The sequence below is a fragment of the Chaetodon trifascialis genome, chromosome 13 (genome assembly GCF_039877785.1).
Source record: "Chaetodon trifascialis isolate fChaTrf1 chromosome 13, fChaTrf1.hap1, whole genome shotgun sequence".
Classification (NCBI taxonomy): Eukaryota; Metazoa; Chordata; class Actinopteri; order Chaetodontiformes; family Chaetodontidae; genus Chaetodon; species Chaetodon trifascialis.
The window spans coordinates 7701738-7722563 of record NC_092068.1 but is presented as its reverse complement, the minus strand read 5'-3'; the positions used below and the strand labels follow the sequence as shown (position 1 = coordinate 7722563).

Here is a 20826-nt window from a genome sequence, read left to right as displayed (position 1 = left end):
CCATTTAGCAGCTTTACTGGGTCAACAATGAACCCTGACCACCGACTTTAAGGCCAACAGATGAGAACTCCTTAAAGTGTCACCTGCTGCTGCATCCTTTTCAAAGGTTTTCCTTTGCAGTGTGTCTGCAATAAAGCACCAAATAATGCTTAAATACAGCTTGTGTCAGAATAAAATTCCAGATCCCCTCAGTTCTAGTCTTAGCAGCATTATTCCTCTTGGATGTACAACCACACCATCTACTGGCCATCACTGTCCACACACACAGAAAACAAGACATGTAGTTCAAAGGTCTGTAGAATTTATTACAATTCCACAATCAAAAACCAAAAGCAGCAATTACAGAAATATGTACAAGTCTTATTTTTTTCTAAAATACTTGTGGCATGTTCTCAGGTACCAGTTTCAGCTTGGCCCCGTGTTCAGTGTCTGTAATGCTGTGTCAAGTGCAGTGCTTTCCCAGCTCACTGCTGCTCCACCGCTGGAGGAGCCGGACACAACGCAGACCATGTCTCCACAAAGCCTCGGGTCATGTGAACAGGCTCTCCCCGGGGCCGGCAAAAACATTCGCCACCTGGAGGCTGGGAGTCGTCTCGTCAGAGCACAAACAGCTCCTGAGCTCAGCAGTCACCGGTGTGCTATAAAAAGCCAGTAGAGCGTGTTGACATCCTGTGGTTTCTCCAGTGAGCTCGTCGCTCTCGGCCCGTTTCCCTTTGTTGTACAAAAACATGTTTGTATCCATCAGTCAGAGAGGCGCTGACAGGTGTGGCTGGGTATCGCAGTGCTTTTAAGACCTTGTGATGAAGGGGGGGCAGATAGGAGGGAGGTGCAACTGGGTAATGGTGCTTAAAGCAGTTAACACTGTATACTCTTAACAATGCAGTGTGGGAGGAGGGCGGTGGGCTGTAAAAGTAGCACCTGGTGCTGAAACTATAAAGGATTACTGTGATACACTGTATGCTTGACAGACTACGCAGTGGAGGTGCTGCTGTAAATGGATGTAAACGGATACTGGAGATGTTTGTTGCAGATGGTGCATCATCGTCATCATACCATTATATTCTCTAAGTGGTTTTGTAGAAGGTTTGCTTTTAAATAGACATTATGGGAAACATTGGAAGAAAATGTTTTAACGTTGCTGTGGCGTGCTGTCGATCCGACAGCACTGAGAAATGGATGGAGTTCTTATTTTGGCTGTTTCACTTATTGCTTTGGGACATGTACTGTAACTATTCGCTAACAGTGACTCCTTACAGTTATCTTGTGGAAGCTGTGGGGGTGGGCTGGGGAGTGGGGCAGGTCATTGCAGCAGCAGGGCTCTCCTAGGGATCTGACCAGCAGATGGAGGCTGCGTAGGAGTCATACAGTGCTACTGCAGGGAGTGCATGAAGTTGTCCAGGTCGTACTCTGTGTCGTACTGCTGCTGGTCCCATAACTCTCCCAGGCCGTCCAGCACGGACTTCATGGAGGCCTTCCCTGAGGTTGACGCCGACTGCTCATCCTTCTCACCCCTCTCGCCCTGAAACACATTCACACACTGACAGTTCAGCCAAACGTGATGCATGTTCCACAGGTACGGCAGCACAATGTGCAAGAATAGGTGTGTCTGTTGGGAATACACAGGAATGTGAGCCAGCAGGCTTTTGTCAGACGTTTCTTTCAAAGCAGACTGAGGTTCAGACATGACAAACATTCTGCTCTAATGAAAATAGTGAAGACACTACCTGAGTTTGTACACCTGGTGCCTCATCAACAAACATTCAGTTATTAGATGAGGTTAAACAGCAGCCCCAATCATTAAATGTCATTAACTGTGTGACTTAGCGACTCCGCCCTATTGCTTTGAACTGCTCTATTCCTTAAAAGTGTTTCCTCTTTTGTCTGACATCCGCTGTAGCAGTCTATGTTCAGGTGACGCAGTGCGTATGCAGAACTGTAATAAGCTGAGTGACCCTGGCCTCATTTACCTGCTATTAACGGGATCTGTATCTGGATAATGACATCTGATCCTCGGCCTTTGCTTGTACACCTGGTATTAATAAGCCCTCCTGCCATCTTGATTCTGGCCTCACTGTGATTGGATCTCTATATGCAAATTAGTCAGGCAGGCCTGGCCGGGCTTGCTTAAACTGGCATGATGAGGCAGTCAGGTGACCTTTCAGCTTGCTCTGCAGAGAGGGCGTCTCACCTTGTCTAGAGTGAAGAGGTTGAGGAGCTGGTCTGTGCCCATGCTCTGCAGGCTGGCGTTGTCTTGGCTGATGACCGTGTTGGCGATGCTCATCTTGAATTTCTGCAGACCCATGATCTTCTCCTCCAGTGTGCCTCGTGTGATCAGCCTGTACACGTTCACGACCCGTTTCTGCCCAACACAAGCACAATGAGACGAGTTAACGGACTGTATTAGATGTGTAGGACGGCGCCTGCCTGCCAATTTCATTTCACTTGGTTCATTCTGCATCACTGGTTTCACATAAGAGCAGCAGTGTCACACAATCCAAGGCTGTTTAACAGCCATAATTAATAATGCATTAAGGAAACACTGATGAACAAATGACATCCTGCTGTGGGAGCCATAGAGGCACCTTGAATTCAACATCATCTGAATGATAATCTAAATGTTATTGGGATACTAAGCCTGGGACATGGTCCATACTGTTTACTCTGTCCAGTGATGTACGTTGAGTGTACAGTACCTGTCCTATCCTATGAGCGCGATCCATGGCCTGCAGGTCCCTCATGGGGTTCCAGTCATGTTCCACAAACACCACAGTGTCTGCACCGGTCAGGTTCAGACCCAGGCCCCCAACATGGGTGGTCAGCAGCAGCACATCGATGGAGGGGTCATTGTTAAATCTGAGAATCGGTGAGATGAAAGCCAGTGAGGAAAAGTGGACATTAGTGGCAGCTCAAATTCACATGAGCAGCCAGCACCAGACAGAGATCTGAACTGAATTTCAAATTTGAAATCAATCCACTGACCTGGACACGATGGAGTGGCGCAGGCCCGCCTGCACACTGCCGTCCAGCCGCAGGTAGGTGACGGAGGGCAGTTTGGGTTTCAGCAGGTCGTGCTCCACAATATCCAGCATGCTCTTTAACTGACAGAAAATGAGCACACGATGCTGGGCCACCACTGCCTCTGTGCCCCCCTCTGATCCTCCACCACCACCGAGACCACAGTCCAACAGCAGCTGGAGAACACAAAACACAGAGTGTCAGTGTGAGACAGTGGGCAGGTCAACAAGACAGTCCAGTTCTGCAAAAGGCTGACAGGCAGAATATCAGTGATTCCACTAAAGCAATCTGACTGGTCAGAAATGCATTCTCATAGGTCAAGTTGAACAATATTTGACTATTTAAAGAAACAGGAAACGTATGTAGTTCCTTTCTTTGTTCATCTCCTTTCTTATACAACCATATTACTTTCATGGCAACTTAAATTGTACAGATGATTTTGGATTATGTGGTGAAATGACGTGGCTCCGTTTAATCTAAAACGCTGTGTCACAGCACAGTACCTGTTTGAGAGCGGAGAGTTTGGGCGCATGCTGAATGTCCCGCAGGCTCGAATTTTGACTCGTCAGCTGCTCAGTGATGCGTTTGTACTCTGGATGCTGTGGGGTCAAGACCAAGCTCGGGTGGTTACACAGCTTCCTCAGGTACTGCAGCGCCTGGAACGACGGAGAAGGAAGGGAAATATTACTGTGCGGTCAGAACGAGAAAAAGATAAGGCATAATAATTAATACTTTCAATCCTCTAAGCCTCCGATCTGTGACTCTAAAGTTTTATACAAATTCAAACTGCATTTGATGAAATATTCCCATCATACACACGTGACGTGATACATAGCGATCAACAGGTGGCGCTAATGCACTAAAATATACAAACAAAGGTAGGGAAAGCTGCTAACAAGTAAACATGGATGTAAATGAGGTTAGCTTCAAAATTGGAAAGAAAATTGAATTTGAAAATGTTTTCTGAAGAAGAAAATGCATTCAACACATTTAACAAGGATGTGTTTTGGTGAATAACACAAATGTGTTAACATAAACTTCTCCACGGGGCACTTTTAAGTATTGTTGCAGGCAGGTTGACAGTTGATGCCTGCATGAGTTAAATATGTGGGAATAAATCTGCACCTGGAAGACATGGCCTGTGGCCTTCAGTTTGGGCTTCTCCTCCTCTTCTGCAGAGGGTGTGCAGATGCTGTCCTCCACGCTGGCCTTGGCTCTAGACTTTGCAAAGTCTTCATATAGCTGAACCTGCAGGTAACGAGAAAGCACACCAGGCTGTTACACTGAGGCCATTTCCCTGTGCAAAACAGTCACATTACTTCTAACCTAAAACGATGTGAGCATTCAACCCATTTACTATGCATTAAACTTTCGTTGAAGGCCTTTCGCTGGCCTGTGATATCATTAGCTACTTTTAGTCAATATAAGAAGACAGGTTTATTATCCCAGATTATAATCCATTGGCAAGAAAAATGAAGAGAAAGGCTTTTCAATATTAGCAGAGACAGAATAAGAGGCAGCCTGTGGGTCCTGGAATTGCACATTAGATAACTGTTCGGGGCCACAGGTACCTGTAGAGGACTCAGGTTGCAGTAATAGTCCTGAATTATTTTAGGAGGAAGGTCCTGGAGGACATCCTCCTTCATCCTCCTCAGGAGGAAGGGTAGCACCTGTCTATGTAGGGCCTCCATCGCCAAGACCCCTGAAGGAAGGAGACACCGATATTAAGCACAGTTAATGTCCCAATTTTAATAAGCCTCCTCATAGAAATGGGACGTTAGGAAAGGTAATGCTCAGAGCTGACTCACCTGCCTCCTGCTCCCGTGAGGAACTTTTGGCATCACGACTGGCCAGGATTGGTTTTCCGTAGCGAGCAGCAAACTGGCGTTCTGTTCCAAGGAAGCCCGGCATGAGGAAGTCAAACAATGACCACAGCTCCAGGACATTGTTCTGGGGGCAGAATGGGAAAATATTCATACTCTGACTAGTAAAGATACAATCAGTGAAGAGCAATTTCAAGGGCCAAATATATCTGGTATCTCACCTGAATGGGCGTTCCTGACAGGATGACTCGGAAGTTGGCAGCCAACTGTTTAATGGCTTTGGAAAGTTTGGTTTTCCCGTTCTTGATGACATGACCCTCATCAAGGATGCAGTAATTAAATTTTATATGTCTAAAGAATAAGAAAGAAATTCAAAAAGTTCAAAACTGAGCAGCTAAAACACGAAGACATTAAGAGTGAGAATGATACTCACCTAAAAAAGTCGATGTCATTCCTTACAACATCGTAAGAGGCTACTATGAGATTGTGTTTTTTCACTTGGTGTTGCAACCTGGAAAAGTAAATGTTTGTTTAGGTTTAAGATGAAAATGAGACAGACCACAGGAATTTGTGTAAAACTCTGTATACCAGCATATATCATCTAATAACCACTTCAAGCCAACACTAAAAAAGGCCTTGTTCCACTGTGCTTATTCAATTCAGAAAGACCCTTCGGACGAGGACATAAATCATCCTCTGCATGCTGACTGGCTTTTCGCTTTACAATAAGCCTGACTAAGCTTTACCGCATTCGTTCTGTAGGAGGCCCAGTGTAGTGCAGCGGGTTGAGGTACTCTTTGGTGCAGAACTTGCCAACTTCGTCCACCCAGTGGCCAGTCAGTGTGGGCGGACACACCACCAGAGAGGGCATGGGGCTGCAGTCTGCAGCCTTGGTCTTGGCATATTCCTGTGCCCTGAATAGACATCAAACATACAAGTTGACTTAACCAGCACTTCAAACATAAAAAGTGTTTTTAAGAACAAGGATCAAAAGTGCATCAACATGAGGACAAACCACTGTTGTCACGCCTTCCCTCTCCTATTGCAGTTATAAATAAAAATCATCTTACACAAGATCTTTTTATTACTTTTATGAGGAAAGAGCAAGCCTGAAGCCTTGACAACTATTTCAATCCTTTCTGTGATTCATATTAATATCTGACATCGATTACATAGAGTGATAAAATGGATAATATATTTGTGCATATTTTTTACTATTTAACTGTAAATGCTTTTTACAAGTCATACAGATGTCAAGTTGCTATAAAGGGAATAACCATATGAGTGATGTTGCTTCTGAATGGTGTTAAGTGACAGAGGAGGGGGGAGGTGCTGTGCCAATGCTGCAGAGCTTAAAGTCACACCACATCAGTAATGGTGCTGTCTGGACTCACCTGAGGTAGTGATCGCCTGCCAGAATGCAGATGGACTGCAGCGTCTTGCCGAGACCCATGTCATCGCACAGGATGCCGTGCAGCTTGTATTTGTTCAGGAAGGACAGCCAGTTCACCCCATCCTGGAAGATGACACGGAGACATGCACTGAAAATACCAACACTAACGTCTGCTCACTAACTGACATTTTTCCACCTCGGTCAGTTATGGCTGAGTGGTTACTACCATTAGTAGTAATAATGGTAGTAGACTGGATTGCTGCACTGCTTCATTAAAGAGATAGATGGCAGTTCTTAGCAGACCTGCCAGCATAACCATATTTCTAGAAGGAACCTGCACATATATCCCATCTCCATTCGACAGCTTTAAATTTAGTGTCAGGAAAACCATTTTTTGTCAGTGTCTGTTTTTTACAGCCCATAGCATTTAAGCAAAACATCATTCCTGAATGTGGCAGAAATATGATCAGACTGCAGGCAAAGAGGCAGCTCAGGCAGAAGACACTGAAGTGCTCAAAGAATTCTTTACATGTGTCAAAAACACAGGTTGGTCACCCTTCGCAGAGGTGCAGTGGACCCTAAGAACTGACGCTCACCTGCTGGTACTTCCTGAGCTCAGCCTTAATGGGCACAGGGATCTTGTAGTTCTCCAGTTTTCGGCCATCAAGTAGCTGCTCCAGGAAGTGGCGCTCTCTGGCCTTCTGGCGGATCAGGTCAGCGGACATGGCTGGAGGGTCTGGTATACCTGCCTGGTAGACAGGAGGAAAACTTTAAAAAAACAAAACACTGCATAATCACATTGTGTCATCAGTGCAATAACAAGTAATTTAGTTGATTTGCAGAGATCCTCAACTTTGCATCACAACATTTTGACCTTTTGTCAGTGTGCTCCTACCTCGAGAGGCAACAGGCGGATGAGTGTGGCAAAACACTGTGTGGCCATGAAACGAATGCTATCACTGGGGTCACTCATACGGCCCAGCACTGGTACTACAAGCAGAACGATGTATGGTACAATGTCCACATCCAGCTGCTCCATGACACCTGCAGGATGTTAGTCAAGGACAGTACTGCACCGAAAAAACAGTAATAACTACAAGGTCCATGCTTTAATCCTGAACACCTTAGACACAACATCATCAAATATCATCATTACAAATCTGTTATGACATGTATGTATATTGTGCTCAGTAGAAATACTGATTGTTAAATTACGTGTGTGTGAAGGATACAGGCCAAAGCCTCGATGGCGCCCTCCTGCTTGGTGCAGTCATCAATAGCAGCTAACCAGGGGAGTACAGACTCTAGGAAACTGTTCATGGTCTCCAGCATGGCTATCTTACTGAGCACGCCCACACAGCGTGCTGCCATGTGACGCACCGCTGTGTACGGGTGCTGCAGGCATGTGAACAAATGGTTTAGCTGCTCCAGTAGCTAGACAACACACACACAAAAAATTAGAATTATGCTCAGTGATTAGACTTTAGGAGTCAGTGGTATATAAGTAAAGTCAAGCACTCTTGGTGGATGATGAGTCTTACCAAAGGTTTGAGTTCAGCAGCCATGGATCCAGCCATGATTTCCAGCACTTGTAGAGAATTGACCAGTTCCTGAGCTGCACTGTCCCCCCTCTCCAGCTGGACCTGCCTATCTAGAACACACGAGAGACACACAGTGATTCAGAGTACTGAAATGTGAAGTCCTGGATGATACTGAGTGGCTACCCACATCAATCAAACATTAAAACATGATCAACCCAGTCGACATACCAATGCACTGCTTTTCAGTCACTGCTGTTCTCAGGGGTCCCACTGTGTTCTCCCATAGGTATGGCAGAGACTTGGTGAGGTCTGCACCAAAGTGCCTGGAAATCGTTGTTAGGGAGAACTCTGCCCCTCGTCTCTGAATAAGAAATGGCTTCTTGCTCTAAGAATGAACAAATCAAATAAGAGGGTAAACACAATCCGCTGTCATTATAAGCTAAATGTGAGAGAAATGTACTTGAGTAGCTCTCTGTACCTCATCATTATCAGTACTGATGGTGCTGCCAGGAGGAAGCTCTGTGGTGGGGGGTTTTGGGGCTTTCGGGGCTGGCCCCCTCTTACTGGTGATGGCAAACGCTGCCCTTTGGTGACGGTACAGGGTGATGATGCCTCGGGTTTTGTTGACCATGTGATGCATGGCATCTTTCTCCACCCCACTGCCTAAAGGGCATGTGAAATAACAGAGAAATCTGGTTACTAGCATGTTAGTGAGCACTTCTTCATTGTCAATACATGATTATTGAAGGGCTGCGGCTCTATTTTTCATTCTACAAATACAGAAAAACAAAGACACTAAGCTGTGGAACCTTTGGCATTTTCCTGTGTGGGGGGAACGGGGCAAGCAGATGAGGGTGTGGCCGTAGAGTCCACACAGGCTGAGGCACAGAGGTTCTTGATGATCTTGGGGTTGGGGCACGGTGAGCGTACGGCACACTGCTGCAGCAGCTTGGCTATAAAAGAAGCAGCATATCCCTGGATCAGGGTGTTCTCCTCCCGCTTGATGGCCTCCATCAGAGGCCTGACCAGTGGGTTGAGCTTGTCAGGAAGCGCCTGCAGGTTAATCACTGCACAGGCTGTGAACATGTGGACACGCAGATGCAGCTGCTGCCATTCTGTGCTGGTCTCCATCACTGTCGCTTGAGCCTGCTGTCGTTTACTGTCCAGTGCCTGCCACTGTTTGGACTTCCTGTTCAGATCCACCGTTGACTCTGTAAAGATGGAGGTTACCTAGGGAACAAGAAGGGGGGAGAATGTGGGTGACTGGAAAAAACAGACAATAGCGATCAAATGCTTTGCAAGTCTTAAAGGGAATAATAATGAAGAACCATCAAAATGATCGGCCATCAGTTCGTACACAATAAGTTACTGACACGGGGTCACTCATTACAAGATGCAATTTGTGGGTTAACATGATATCTCCATCTTAATTTATTTAGATTAGCTTCATTCTGATTACAGTAGGTGGTGAAAAGTTTTCTGCCAGATGTTCTTATGTGTGAGGCTGAACCTACCAGTTCGCTGGCTTGATCAATGGTGAAAACGCTACAATTGAGGCGGTCTTGCAGGTCTATGTTGGAGTCAGCTAGCAGTGCAATGAGCTGCTTGCACTCGTTCTGCATGCGCGTAAAGGGGATGGCAATCTCATCGTAGTACAAATGCTCTGACAGAATGGCCAGAAGACGGGGATGCACCATGTTCGACACCACCTGACAATCCTGGAAGAGACAGACTGAAAAGTGAATTAATGTATTCGGCCTGTGAATGCCTGATTCTGTTATGCTCGCACTACATCCGAAAAAGTGTCTGATCTTAACGATTCCGAAACAGGAAAAAACTCTTTGTCTGAGCTTTTCACCTTCTGCAGTGCAGCCCACTCGCAGAGCACCAGAGCCACAGCTATGCGTTGCAGGGCGGATTTGGAGTTGAGGTGGAAGAGCAACAGCTGGCCTAAAGACTCAGCTGGTCGGATCTCCTGAGATGCAGCGTTGAGCTGAGGGTCACAGATACACCTACACAGAGCCCCCAGCAATCTGGATCACAGAGATAGAAAGAGAGCAGGGAAGCTGTCAGAACTATTGGCATTTTTATTTGCTATTTATTGACAAAATATCTTTCACTTCTCCTTTTTTTATTTTTTGAGAGAAAGTCTCAAGTCTCAAGATCAAGACTGCTAACTTTTTCCTTCTAATGCAACAATCAAAACTTACCTGGCAGCCATGAGGCGAGCACGAACCACTACATAGTCTCTTGTCATTGGGTCGTCTGTCACAGTCTCCGCACCTGCTATGTACTCCTGGACCGTTTCCTTCACCTGATTGGTCCCTTGACGTGCCTTGGCACCAGCCTTATCCTGTTGCATCAACACAACATTCATTATTGCAGTACAAATGAACTAATAAAGAAAACAACTCCACTTGAATTTCATGTTGTATTATAAATGTCACTGTGGATGTGCAATGTAACAGCAGCCTGTAGCACATCACTGAATTACAACATTTGCCTGAATCAATTTTATGTATGCAAAGTGAAGCTGCTCCCATTTTTAACTTGCATTCTCACTCAGCGTTGAGCCACATTTCATTAAACGTGCTGTTGTTAAGTTAGTTATTGGGTTGAATGCGGCTTCTCCATTTCCTTGTCCAGACTGCTCAGGTTGCCAAAGCTCCTCTGGCTCAAACACAGCAGCCAGGACTGTAAGATTCATTTGTTATCTTCACCCTGTGTGTTAGTCTGTCGCCTAGCAACCTCAGTGAGGTCCTCTGTTTTGTGAAGTCTTGAAGGCACTTGCATCATTTGCATGAACTTGTTGATGTAATTTGCAAAAGAAACACATCCATCCTGAGTCATTTCATAATGACCTTTAAGATTTCGCAATCTATCAGATGTGTTACACAGTATATGATATATATAGCTATTTGTACATTTGGAAAATAAAAACTTACCTTGACATTAGTTTTCCAGATCTCTGGTTAAAATTGCTACCAACTAGCAGCTCAGTTTTCATTCAAGGAGAAAACAACTACACAGAACAATATAGGATTTCTTATTCTTGAGTCTTATTTAGTTCTGAATTAAGTGTACAACCTTGGAGCGGGCTTTCACTTCCAGCAGCATGTTCAGGTCGATGGGAATGTGTGAGGCCTGCATCATGAGACAGAGCCAGGCACCCATCCATGGACAGCTGGCTGCGACCACGTACTGCTGGGGGGCCTGAGACAGCAGCTCCATCCACACCTGCACAGTGACACACATCAACCAATTAAGGCCAAATCCAAAGGCTCATTTGTACACACAGAAAGATAAGTTAGGTTTATCCAACTAAAATATATACATAAGATGTGAACTGAAAGAAATGATTATTATTTCACTCCCATCTGAGCACTGTGGGTCATGCAACAAACCTTTTGGATCAGTTCAAGGATTTCCTCATTGCTCTCAAGTATGCAGGACTGGAAGATGTGCCGGAGCATATCTTGTAGGATGGGGTTGATCCACACTGCACAGCTCTGAAGAACAAAAAAACACACTGCCTTACTGGGCACCATATGTTAGCCAGCATTTAAGCCAGGGACTAAAAAAAGCTTGTGTTATCCAATTCCTCTTAGACAAATTTACCTGGTCAGCTTTAGACAGCAGTGTGAAAAGGGTTTCCAGTGCTGCCCGTCTCACTGATGATATAGTGTGTCTCAAGAACGGCCAAACCCGAGGGACCAGGACTGTTAACGACTGCTGCATGCTAGAGCAGACAAGGGTGTGGATCAATATAAATACACAGGAAAGGGCAATGCAAGAGTATAAAAAAAAAATACAATAATACCTACCTACGAATAATAGTCAGCTAAATTTGTTCACTAATGTTACGATATGATAGGATAGAAATTCACAGCACGTTGTCTCTTTAGAGTCTGACATAAGGCTCCCTGAGACTGACCTGCACTGTCGGACCTGCGGGTAGGTGAGCAGCGAGGACAGTAATGTCATGATGCTGTTGGTGGAAGCAGTGAGGTCGTCGAGGTCCAAAAGAGCATCCCATAGTGTGTTCACAATGAAAGGTACCTGGGAGAGACACATAGAATGTAGTCTCAAAACAACTAAATGAAGACCTCCAAAATGAGGACAATGTGAAAAATGACATGGTTTGTGTTGAAGTGACAGACTTTGAGACAAACTAAGACTCAATCAGGATATATTGTTAAAAGCAGTACTGTTGCCTCTCTAACCTTGCTGGGCAGTAGCTGTACCAAGCCTTCCACCACAGGAATGAGGGCTGAGGCTGCCACGGCCCTGACATCATCATCTAGGTCCTGCAGGCCTACAGTGACGGCAGGGAGCACCCGGGGCAGAAGAACGGAGATCAGGTCCTGGGACACAGAGGAAAAGACAGATGAAGGTGAGCAAAGACGTATGGGCATCACAAAGAATGGCCTTTACACTGACATCTCTCCACAAGCAGCACATTGCATGTGCTTGCAGGCCCCAAACTGTCCATGCGCATATCCTTCCACCCTCACAACTTATGTTCATGAGCACATGGCACTCAAACTGAATACACTGTAGAGCCCTGCTATGCTTATTTAAGAGCTCATTGTACACACACAGAACAGGTGGTACCTGTCGGACAGCCAGGGCGTACTTGATCCCGAGCAGGCCTCCATGACGAGCCTCCCACTGGTCTTCTTTCAGCAGTTTCAGCAGGACATCGACTGTCATGGAAACACCAGTTTCATTCATGTGGCGAAGGGCCACACCAAGTGTCTGGGCACACGTCTCCCTGACAGGAGCCACCACCTGTCAAAGGGGGAGGATATACGATTAGTGCAAAAACACAAGGGGAAAACAACAGTCAAGCATTCAAACCAACACAAAGTCAATTGAGATTAGTTCCTCCTCTCTGGTTGACCTTAATTCTTAAAGCTGAAGGCTGTGTTGTCTTGCATTATTCTGGTTGATGTTTACACCTTACACGTGGCAAGAAGTAGAGTCAATGATTCACAAGAAAATGCAACACACCAACGACTTAGAGAAGATTTTTTTCAACTCACTGCTATTCTACAGTGTTGCCACTCTGATGGAGGAAAAACCCAAAGCCACTTTAGTAAGCATCAGAACAGTCAACACACAATTGTTATATTTAGGAGAGGCAAGTGTGAAGGCCAAAACCCACAGATTTACACAAATACACTGTAGGATCCTTTTATTTAGGCGCTATAAAAAATGCCACTGAGGCTGCACGTACCTGCAGATATAAATATAGCTGAGACATTGAACAGTAAAAACATCAGAAGGCCAGTTACATGTTTTCTTCATAAATAACCACAAGAACAAAGTAAATCAGCATCATTTCTTACATGAGCCACAGGCATCTCAACTCTAAAAAGTCAGTCAGTTAACTTTTGGTGTTTTTAAATATTCATTAAAAAAACAAACAAACAAAAAACACAAGAAACAATAAAAACCTACCTCATCAGATACAAAATCTCCAAAGCGGTCGAGAGCAAAGACACAGAGCAGCCGGATGACCAGGTCCTCTATCCACTCCTGATGCTGCCGCAACATCTAATCCAAGACGTTAGACAGTTTGGGTCATGTTCAGTTCTCTCAGAAATGCTTTTAAGAAAACAAACAAACAAAAAAGAAGACAAGGCTATGATGTACCTGTTCAGCAGTGCTTCCCACCAGCTTCCCGCCCCCAGCACCATGGGACTTGAGTATTTCTCTAAGACCTGTGCCTGCACCATGACGAACCTGTAAACAACCACATACAATATGATTATATGTTCTCACAGTTATTTCAGTAACAGTAGGATGCCCTTGCCTTCCAGTATCGATGGGGTTTCTGGGTCTGAAAATATTCCTGAACATTAAAAGGACAATTTGTTGAGAGTGAGGAGCTGTATGTTGGTGATGTTGCAAATATTGATGGTGTGATTATTCAAGCTGATGAAGTGTGTTATGCCATTGAGAAATTGGTAGGGCATGTGGCAAATAACAGCAGACCATCTGAAGTATGCCTGTTTTTCTAGATTCTTAATGTACGGTATCCTACCTGACTCTATGCTCCAGAGCATTTGCTCTGGCTAGCATACATCCCAAAGTATTAGAACAAATCCTCTTGGCCAAGTGGGGTCTGACAAGGTGGGATACTATCACCTGTTCTCTTCAGTCTGTATACGGATGATGTTTATGATGAGATTTAAAAAAATGTAAGACTGGGTGTATGGAGGGGTCTTATTAACCATCTGATTTGTGCTGATGACAGCGACTGCTCAGTCTGCTCAAGTTACAGCGTTATTTTAAATCTGACTCTAAAAAGAAGAGTTGTCATGATTGCTAAAACCGAGGAGGATGAGAAGCAAAATCAATGATGTGCAGCGAGTGTTGCAAACAGTATGCACAAGCAAATACGCTGGCAGGCAAATTTCATATGTGTACAGATTATTTTAAAACAGCCCTTTCAGAGCCCACTGTTCTCCATTTGTCACAGCCCACTTGTGGAGCAGATACAGTAAAGCAAAAATGGAAATGCTTCAGGTGCCGTTTAATAATGCATTTATAGTCTCGTTCAAGCTCCCAAGATGGACGAAGTGTGAGCCATACATTTGTGACTAACAATGTCCCCACCTTTCACGTCATGTTGAGGAATATTACGAACAAATTTATGTGTCAATTAATGGATTCCAAAAATGAAAATACTGGCCTTAACTGAGCCGACACAAAATGCTGTCCATATATTATTATTATAATGCACTGGTAATACACAAAAGTGTTAAATGGGAGTTTATTGTAAGCATGCATTTACCATTTTTAACTTAATTTTAAAAAAGGCTCCATAAATAGTTTGTTTGACCAGATCGCAGTATATCAAAAGGTCTGTCAATCCATTTGAGAGTGATAGGTTGCAATCCTGAAATTCTCTTGATGTCCGCAACCATTTGCTTACAGACAGATCACAGTACATCTGTAGTCAGCCAACCCCTTCATGCTCAAATGTGTACTAGCAGCTCAAGCATGTCATTTAAAAATGCTCTGTTTTTACCTCCCATGAAGGATTGAAGAGGTCATTGCACAACTCCTCACAGAAGCTCTCCACAGGCCACTCGTGTGTCTAAAGACAAAGCAATGAGAAATCCGTTCCGTCACAAACAAACGTGAACTGTTTTTAATATTGTTATTTAAACCATTTACAGTAATTAAATGGTTCAGGACTTGAAATCAATTACTTATTAAACTGGATGATTGATTTCTTACCTCCTCTAAAAGACTGGCGTTATCTGGAACGTTGTCAATTAAGACTTTATGGTCTGTTGCCGGTTGGTCAATAACTATGTTGGTGGTTTTCCTTCGTTTCTCTTCAGGTTCACCCTCAAAACTGTCATTACTAAAGGGCGGAGAGATCACAAAGTGACTCACTTTGTCATCACAACCAATCAAAACTTTACATATAGAGGCTAAGATATGTCAAGATGACATCTGTGAAATCCATGAAAAAAAAAAATCATTATGAATAACTTTGGTAAAGACATTTCTACTTGGGTAGAAATAACAGCCATGATTTTCTGGGCATGTTGCATGTTCACGTATATGTAATAATCTTACCTCTTTTCATTTGGATCCATGTCTCTGGACCTTTGTTTGGCCACTAGCTTGGCCATCCTCTTAGCCTTATTCTTCTGGCGACTGCTCATGCCTGGCCGGAACTCTGAGTCAATCAACTCAGCAGCCTGAATGGCCTGAAAACAAAGCAGCGGTCATTCATTTAAAAGATGAACTGAACACATACATGACCAGCTGATGACTGAATGAATCATTGAACAAATTCTCTTGTGCAAAGCATTATGAATCTCCAACAGCTGCATACTGCTTCAAGGATATCTAACCTCCTATTCCAACAGCCTATTCATGCAAGTCATGCTCATTGTTTTATACTGTGTAGGAACTCCAGCAGGAACAGACCATCAGTGAACAGAGCCCCATACTCCATACTACCAGTTCAATAGTAGCTTCCAATGCAACAACAAACGTGACTATCATGTCATGTCATATCATATCATTCTTAAATACAGATCAGGGAGAAATACAAAAGCGTGTTTATTATACTGCATTTCAACAAAGACAATACAGACATTTCCTGTCTTCAACTAACTTGAAATATGTACAGCAGCTCACACTAGATAAGACACACAGGCTTGGAAGATATGAAGATCAGACAGCATTACCCAACACTAAAACTGGAATCACAGGAAAAAAATCAAGGTGTGATTCATCAGAAGCAAAGAAAGACAAAAGAATGATTCACAAGAAGCTTGTCAAGACAAAGGACAGCTGAACGTGTATGAAGGTATTAAAACCTTCTGAACAGATATCCTGTTTAGACAAGCTTTCCTGCGGCAATGCAAAGAAGTGTGATGACAAAAAGGACAACATGGTAATGCACTGCTCAGCTCCACAGCAGCAGCCTGTTACTGTGAAACAAGTTATAGCCCATCTGCCCTCCTTCACTTCATTCAACTTAGCCAGGTACGTCAGGCCATGACCTTAAGACACAGAATCTCACCACTGGGCAACAACTCAACTGCTGACAGAAGCAGTGAAAACAGGTGTCCACTTCCTGCCTTGTGCTTCTGATTATCTTCAAACTATTTTTCAACTTTATAGTTCATCCAAGAGCCTTGGTGAACCAAAGGACACAAAGTGCATGCTCAAAAGGTCAGTTCAATCAAAGCTGAGAGGCTAAAAATGAGACCCACCACATGGTTGCGGGAGCTGGATCCAGCCGTGGCTTTGCTTCCATGGGCTCGAAGCCCACTGGTTTGGCAGGTATAGTCTAGGTCCTCGTCATTGAACAGCTCCTCTGTGTCCATGCCGATAGCAGCACCCATGTCCAGACCCAACTTCTTCTGAAGAAGCTTTCTCTGACGGGCCAGACGTTCCTTTGGGTCCATCTCACCTGACAACAAGTGACAGGAAGTCGGGGAAAACTTAAGATTGCCTATAGGGCAAGTGCATTGTATCTGTGCGAGGAATATTGATCATGTGTACGTAAACAACAGGATATCATTTTGGAGCTAAATGCAGCTAGACTGCAAAATGACTAGTGCTTGGGCCACAAAGACAGGAACGATATCAAAAATATTTTAGACAGTAACCAAGAACGTTTTAATTTAACGAACCTCAGCAGTACAGGGGACTTTGTATGAGAAGTGAAATCAGATCACAGAGAAGCAACAACTGATATAACAACTGACTGACAGGAAGATAAAATTCAAATGACCATCAAAATGTAATGACGAGCAGTTTTCCCTATTCAAATAGCATTCAAATTCATGGCAAAGTAGTCACGCTGCTAGTGTGGCATTTGTATTAGCATCAGAATCAACCTGGCATCAGTGGTGATGTTGCAGTCATCCAGTTTCAGTAATAACCATTTTTCACAACACAAGTGAATTAAAACAATGTAACAATGTATACTTCCCCATCTGTGTGCATGTAGGATGTAAAAGTGTGGAGGTTACGGTAACTAAATATAAATATAAAATCTAAAAAAAACCTGTTTTGTCATCCTGCAGCTCAAACTCTGCACCAGCAGATCCCAGCAGGGAGGCCCCATGTTTGAGCAGGCGGGAGATGTCAAAGTGGTAGAAAGTCAACCGGTCACAAGAGGAGTCCTCTGGAGACAAGTCTTCACAAGACTCTACAGGAAACACACAAAGAGTTTCATCACTGCACATTTGTCCCTCTAACTACATAACAAATGTGAGGTAATGCACAAAGTAATGATTTTCATCAAGAACTAGCCCATCTTTCCCACCCTTTAAAACACTTTGCAGTCTGAGGTCTTACATTGCTGTGTGAACAGGAAAACGTATGCTTTCCCAAAAACACGATGCATGCCTTCACTGCTGCTGTTTGTTAACGAGCAGAAGAAAAGCTTCTGATGCAATTTGAACTCATTTTATACAGATCACACAGGGCATCAGTTTGATTTAGAAAATGCTGATTTGTTCAATGTAGCAGCCCAAAGTTACACCTTGGTTAACAGAGCAGTTATGAGCCATGATTAAATCACTATTTCATAATCCTACAGTCAAGTGACAAACACTAATAAAAACGTCACCTATAAATTGTGTGTTTGTGTGTTAAGTGACCGTTGCAAGTACATAAGGCAACAGTGTGTGTGTGTCAGTGTCAGTGTGACCTGAGTCTGAACAAGAAAACCTGCATGTTATCACATAGCCCTCTATCAAAATTGAGGCTGAGCTTTCAAAGATTTTGTGCCACTAAATGAATGCCAAAGTTCCCTGTAACATCTATTAACTGCCAGGTAAGGCAGAGTTTGTAGTGTGAGTAGCACTAATGAATCACATTTGAGCCAGCTTTGGTTGCATGCCTTTTAACAGTCCATGCGGACAGCAAAAGAGCAGCATTGCATTGGGTGAAATGCAATCTCGGAAACCATCAGCTATCATCTGACAATGACTCCGCTTTGTATCTGCATTCATATGCAGATATCACCTTAAAGAGATTAGCCAAAATGTCAAGTTGCTTTTAACTTTGAAAGCCAAGTTCCTAAAGGGTCCCAGATTGGATGCTGAAGTGCTCAACAAAGTTAGATCATTTCACAAAAACAACTGCAAATGCAGTGTTTAATGTGGCACACATGCCTCAGCTTATCATTACTTTAATGAACAAGCTGAAAAGCTCACCTTCTTTAGGCTTGGGAGTTGGGTCCCACTCAGGAATATTCTTCACAATGGCCTCTACAGCTTGGCCTGCTGCTATTCGGGTGTCCCAGTTGGGACTCCTTAGGTAGGTCAAGACCTTGTCATTGACAAAATAGATTTAATTTACTACACATACAAATTAAATTCAAACTGTTTGACATACAAATCAACTTAAAGCAACAGGTAAAATGACCAACACAGAACAGAATATGTGCCCTTGCATTCTGCCCCGTTGTCATGCCATTTAAGTGGTTTGTTACAGACACAAGGTCACATACAAAATTAAACCCAGGAGCTAATGTGGGAAAGACAGCTCTGACTTTAGAGCAAGATTTGCCAAATTGACATTAGTCTTTCATGGGCCTCTGTTAAATGTTGAGCTATCAAACACACCTTTGAGAGGAGATTATGGAGTTCATGTGGGTGGAGTTTCACCACTTCTCCAAGCTGCTGGGCTGCTGCTTTCCTGGTTACTGGTGTTGTTCCAGTGTCAAGCAGGATAAACAAACGGTCAAGTCTAAAGATGAGTTAGAAAAAACAAAACAAGGTCAACATAAATATTACAGATTATGCACAGCAGGAAACAAACAACATTCTGGTTCCTCTTGCCCTTTTTTTGGTGCTTTATAGCATAAGGATCACCTCTAACCTATAAGTACCACTACCCTTACATGAAGACCAGAATATATTAGCTAAAGCTTTGTGTACATTAATGATTTTTGCATTTTTTCTTTGAACTCTAAAAGGGTTTAAAAACTCTAAAATGTTTCACAATGTCACTCATTACAGCCAATGCTCTGAAGGCACGACACTGACATTTATTTGAATGGATAATCCATTGTGTATTATCAATCTGCACCAAAGTAACCTTTAATGATCCTGGTCTTTCACTGATGTCATTAACAGTCTATTAATAAAGCAGAGAGGATAGGATAAGTACGGGGCGTGACCACAGGTACCACTAATACTTCAGCTGAACTGCAGAGTCTAGTTTGCCATAACAGAGGACCAGTGGAACCACGTGGAATTATCATAACAATCACAAAGGAGAGCATTAAGTACACCTCAAAACAATCTTAGCACAATACTGCCGCGTTTTTAAAATTATGTTAAAGATGACAGGCTGCAAACTCTTAAATCTCACAAGCTTGAATGTTGACATTTGCACTGACTAAATGGTGTCACTAACTAGTGTCCTGTTCGTGATGCAAAAAATAATAACGTTAGCTGACAGGTAGCCAATGGTGGCATGTCATGTTTGCAAACTGTTTGTTCCGTCACAACTTCACCATCACTCAAGTTCACCTTTAACGTTAAATTACTTAATGGTCGAGCATCAGCAGGGGACTGTGAAACACCAAAACGTGAATTTCATTTGAACTGGTGTTTCGCACCTGCAGTGAACATCTGTCCACATTGAGTTATGAGTCCATTACGTCGCCGGCCTACAAAGCTTTACCACGAACAGTGACTTACACCATAACGTTACACTGTGTTAGCTTGCAGGCTAACGTTGCTCGGCCGACGCCATGCCATTCTTTGCCAAATCAAAAGCTAGCAGGTGTTAGCTGGTTTGCTAGCTATTTGTTAAGGAAAATATAAAACAGTAACGATGAGGATAAGCTAGTCTTACCTTGATACAGCCATGGTCAATTACTGTATGACCTTTCACGTCCCACATTCAACAGGCAACCAGTAATTTGTGTCTTTTCCCTCTCTGCTGGTTAACGTTTCCAATGCGGCAGATAACAGTAGATGAAGTCATTAGCTACTTAGCAGCTAAGGCTAGCTAGCTGAGGCCCAGGCTGTGCGCGCCTGACCACCCCAACTCTGTCTACCGAAGAGAGTGAGTTCACGACCAATTCATGGCTTCAAAGTTGTCCCTCTTGTCTCTTCGGTATCTTCTCTCACAAAATATTGCCAAGAATCACACGCATATCAATCTGTAGCTAAAGTTACCCTTCAGAACTCTCTGCGGATAAATATTTTAACCTCGTCAGATGTAAAGAGTTATTTTGTTGCACGCTGAAGGGAAGCCTGACGACTGTTTTTATACGAGGAGCCATCTTGCATTTATTCCTTCCTCCATAGCAGGCGGGGGCTGATTGGTTAGGAGCATCGGGGATAGCCAATCAAAATGCACGTTAAAAGAGGATGCGCATGGAAAGGAAAAAAGACGAACATGACAATTTTTTTTTCTTTTTTTGCTACATAGTTGTATCCTACGTGGCTGCACTTTATCTAAAACATAAAAAATACCACTAACAGATGTGTTTGTGAGTGTGTGTGCACACACGCACATATATAAATGCAACTCAGATATTATTTAA

At 43.6% G+C, this 20826-nt stretch overlaps 1 protein-coding gene across 1 annotated transcript; it reads right to left on the bottom strand.

The window, feature by feature from the left end:
- Positions 1–284: 284 nt before the first annotated feature.
- Positions 285–20576, bottom strand: btaf1 (BTAF1 RNA polymerase II, B-TFIID transcription factor-associated). The gene is made up of 38 exons (XM_070977428.1): positions 20130–20576; positions 18890–19013; positions 18479–18593; positions 17323–17466; positions 16523–16722; positions 15372–15505; positions 15024–15153; positions 14812–14880; positions 13431–13520; positions 13236–13331; positions 12387–12563; positions 11996–12136; positions 11707–11831; positions 11391–11511; positions 11177–11281; positions 10860–11009; positions 9983–10125; positions 9631–9805; positions 9287–9490; positions 8582–9002; positions 8251–8435; positions 8001–8157; positions 7773–7882; positions 7464–7665; positions 7127–7275; positions 6828–6980; positions 6233–6354; positions 5585–5752; positions 5272–5349; positions 5060–5189; positions 4824–4965; positions 4587–4717; positions 4141–4263; positions 3519–3671; positions 2980–3191; positions 2694–2853; positions 2189–2359; positions 285–1519 (listed from the first exon to the last, which is right to left on the bottom strand). Exons 1-38 carry the CDS (start codon positions 20141–20143, stop codon positions 1370–1372), a joined length of 5574 nt encoding a protein of 1857 aa, XP_070833529.1. The 5' UTR covers positions 20144–20576; the 3' UTR covers positions 285–1369.
- Between the last annotated feature and the right edge of the window lie 250 nt (positions 20577–20826).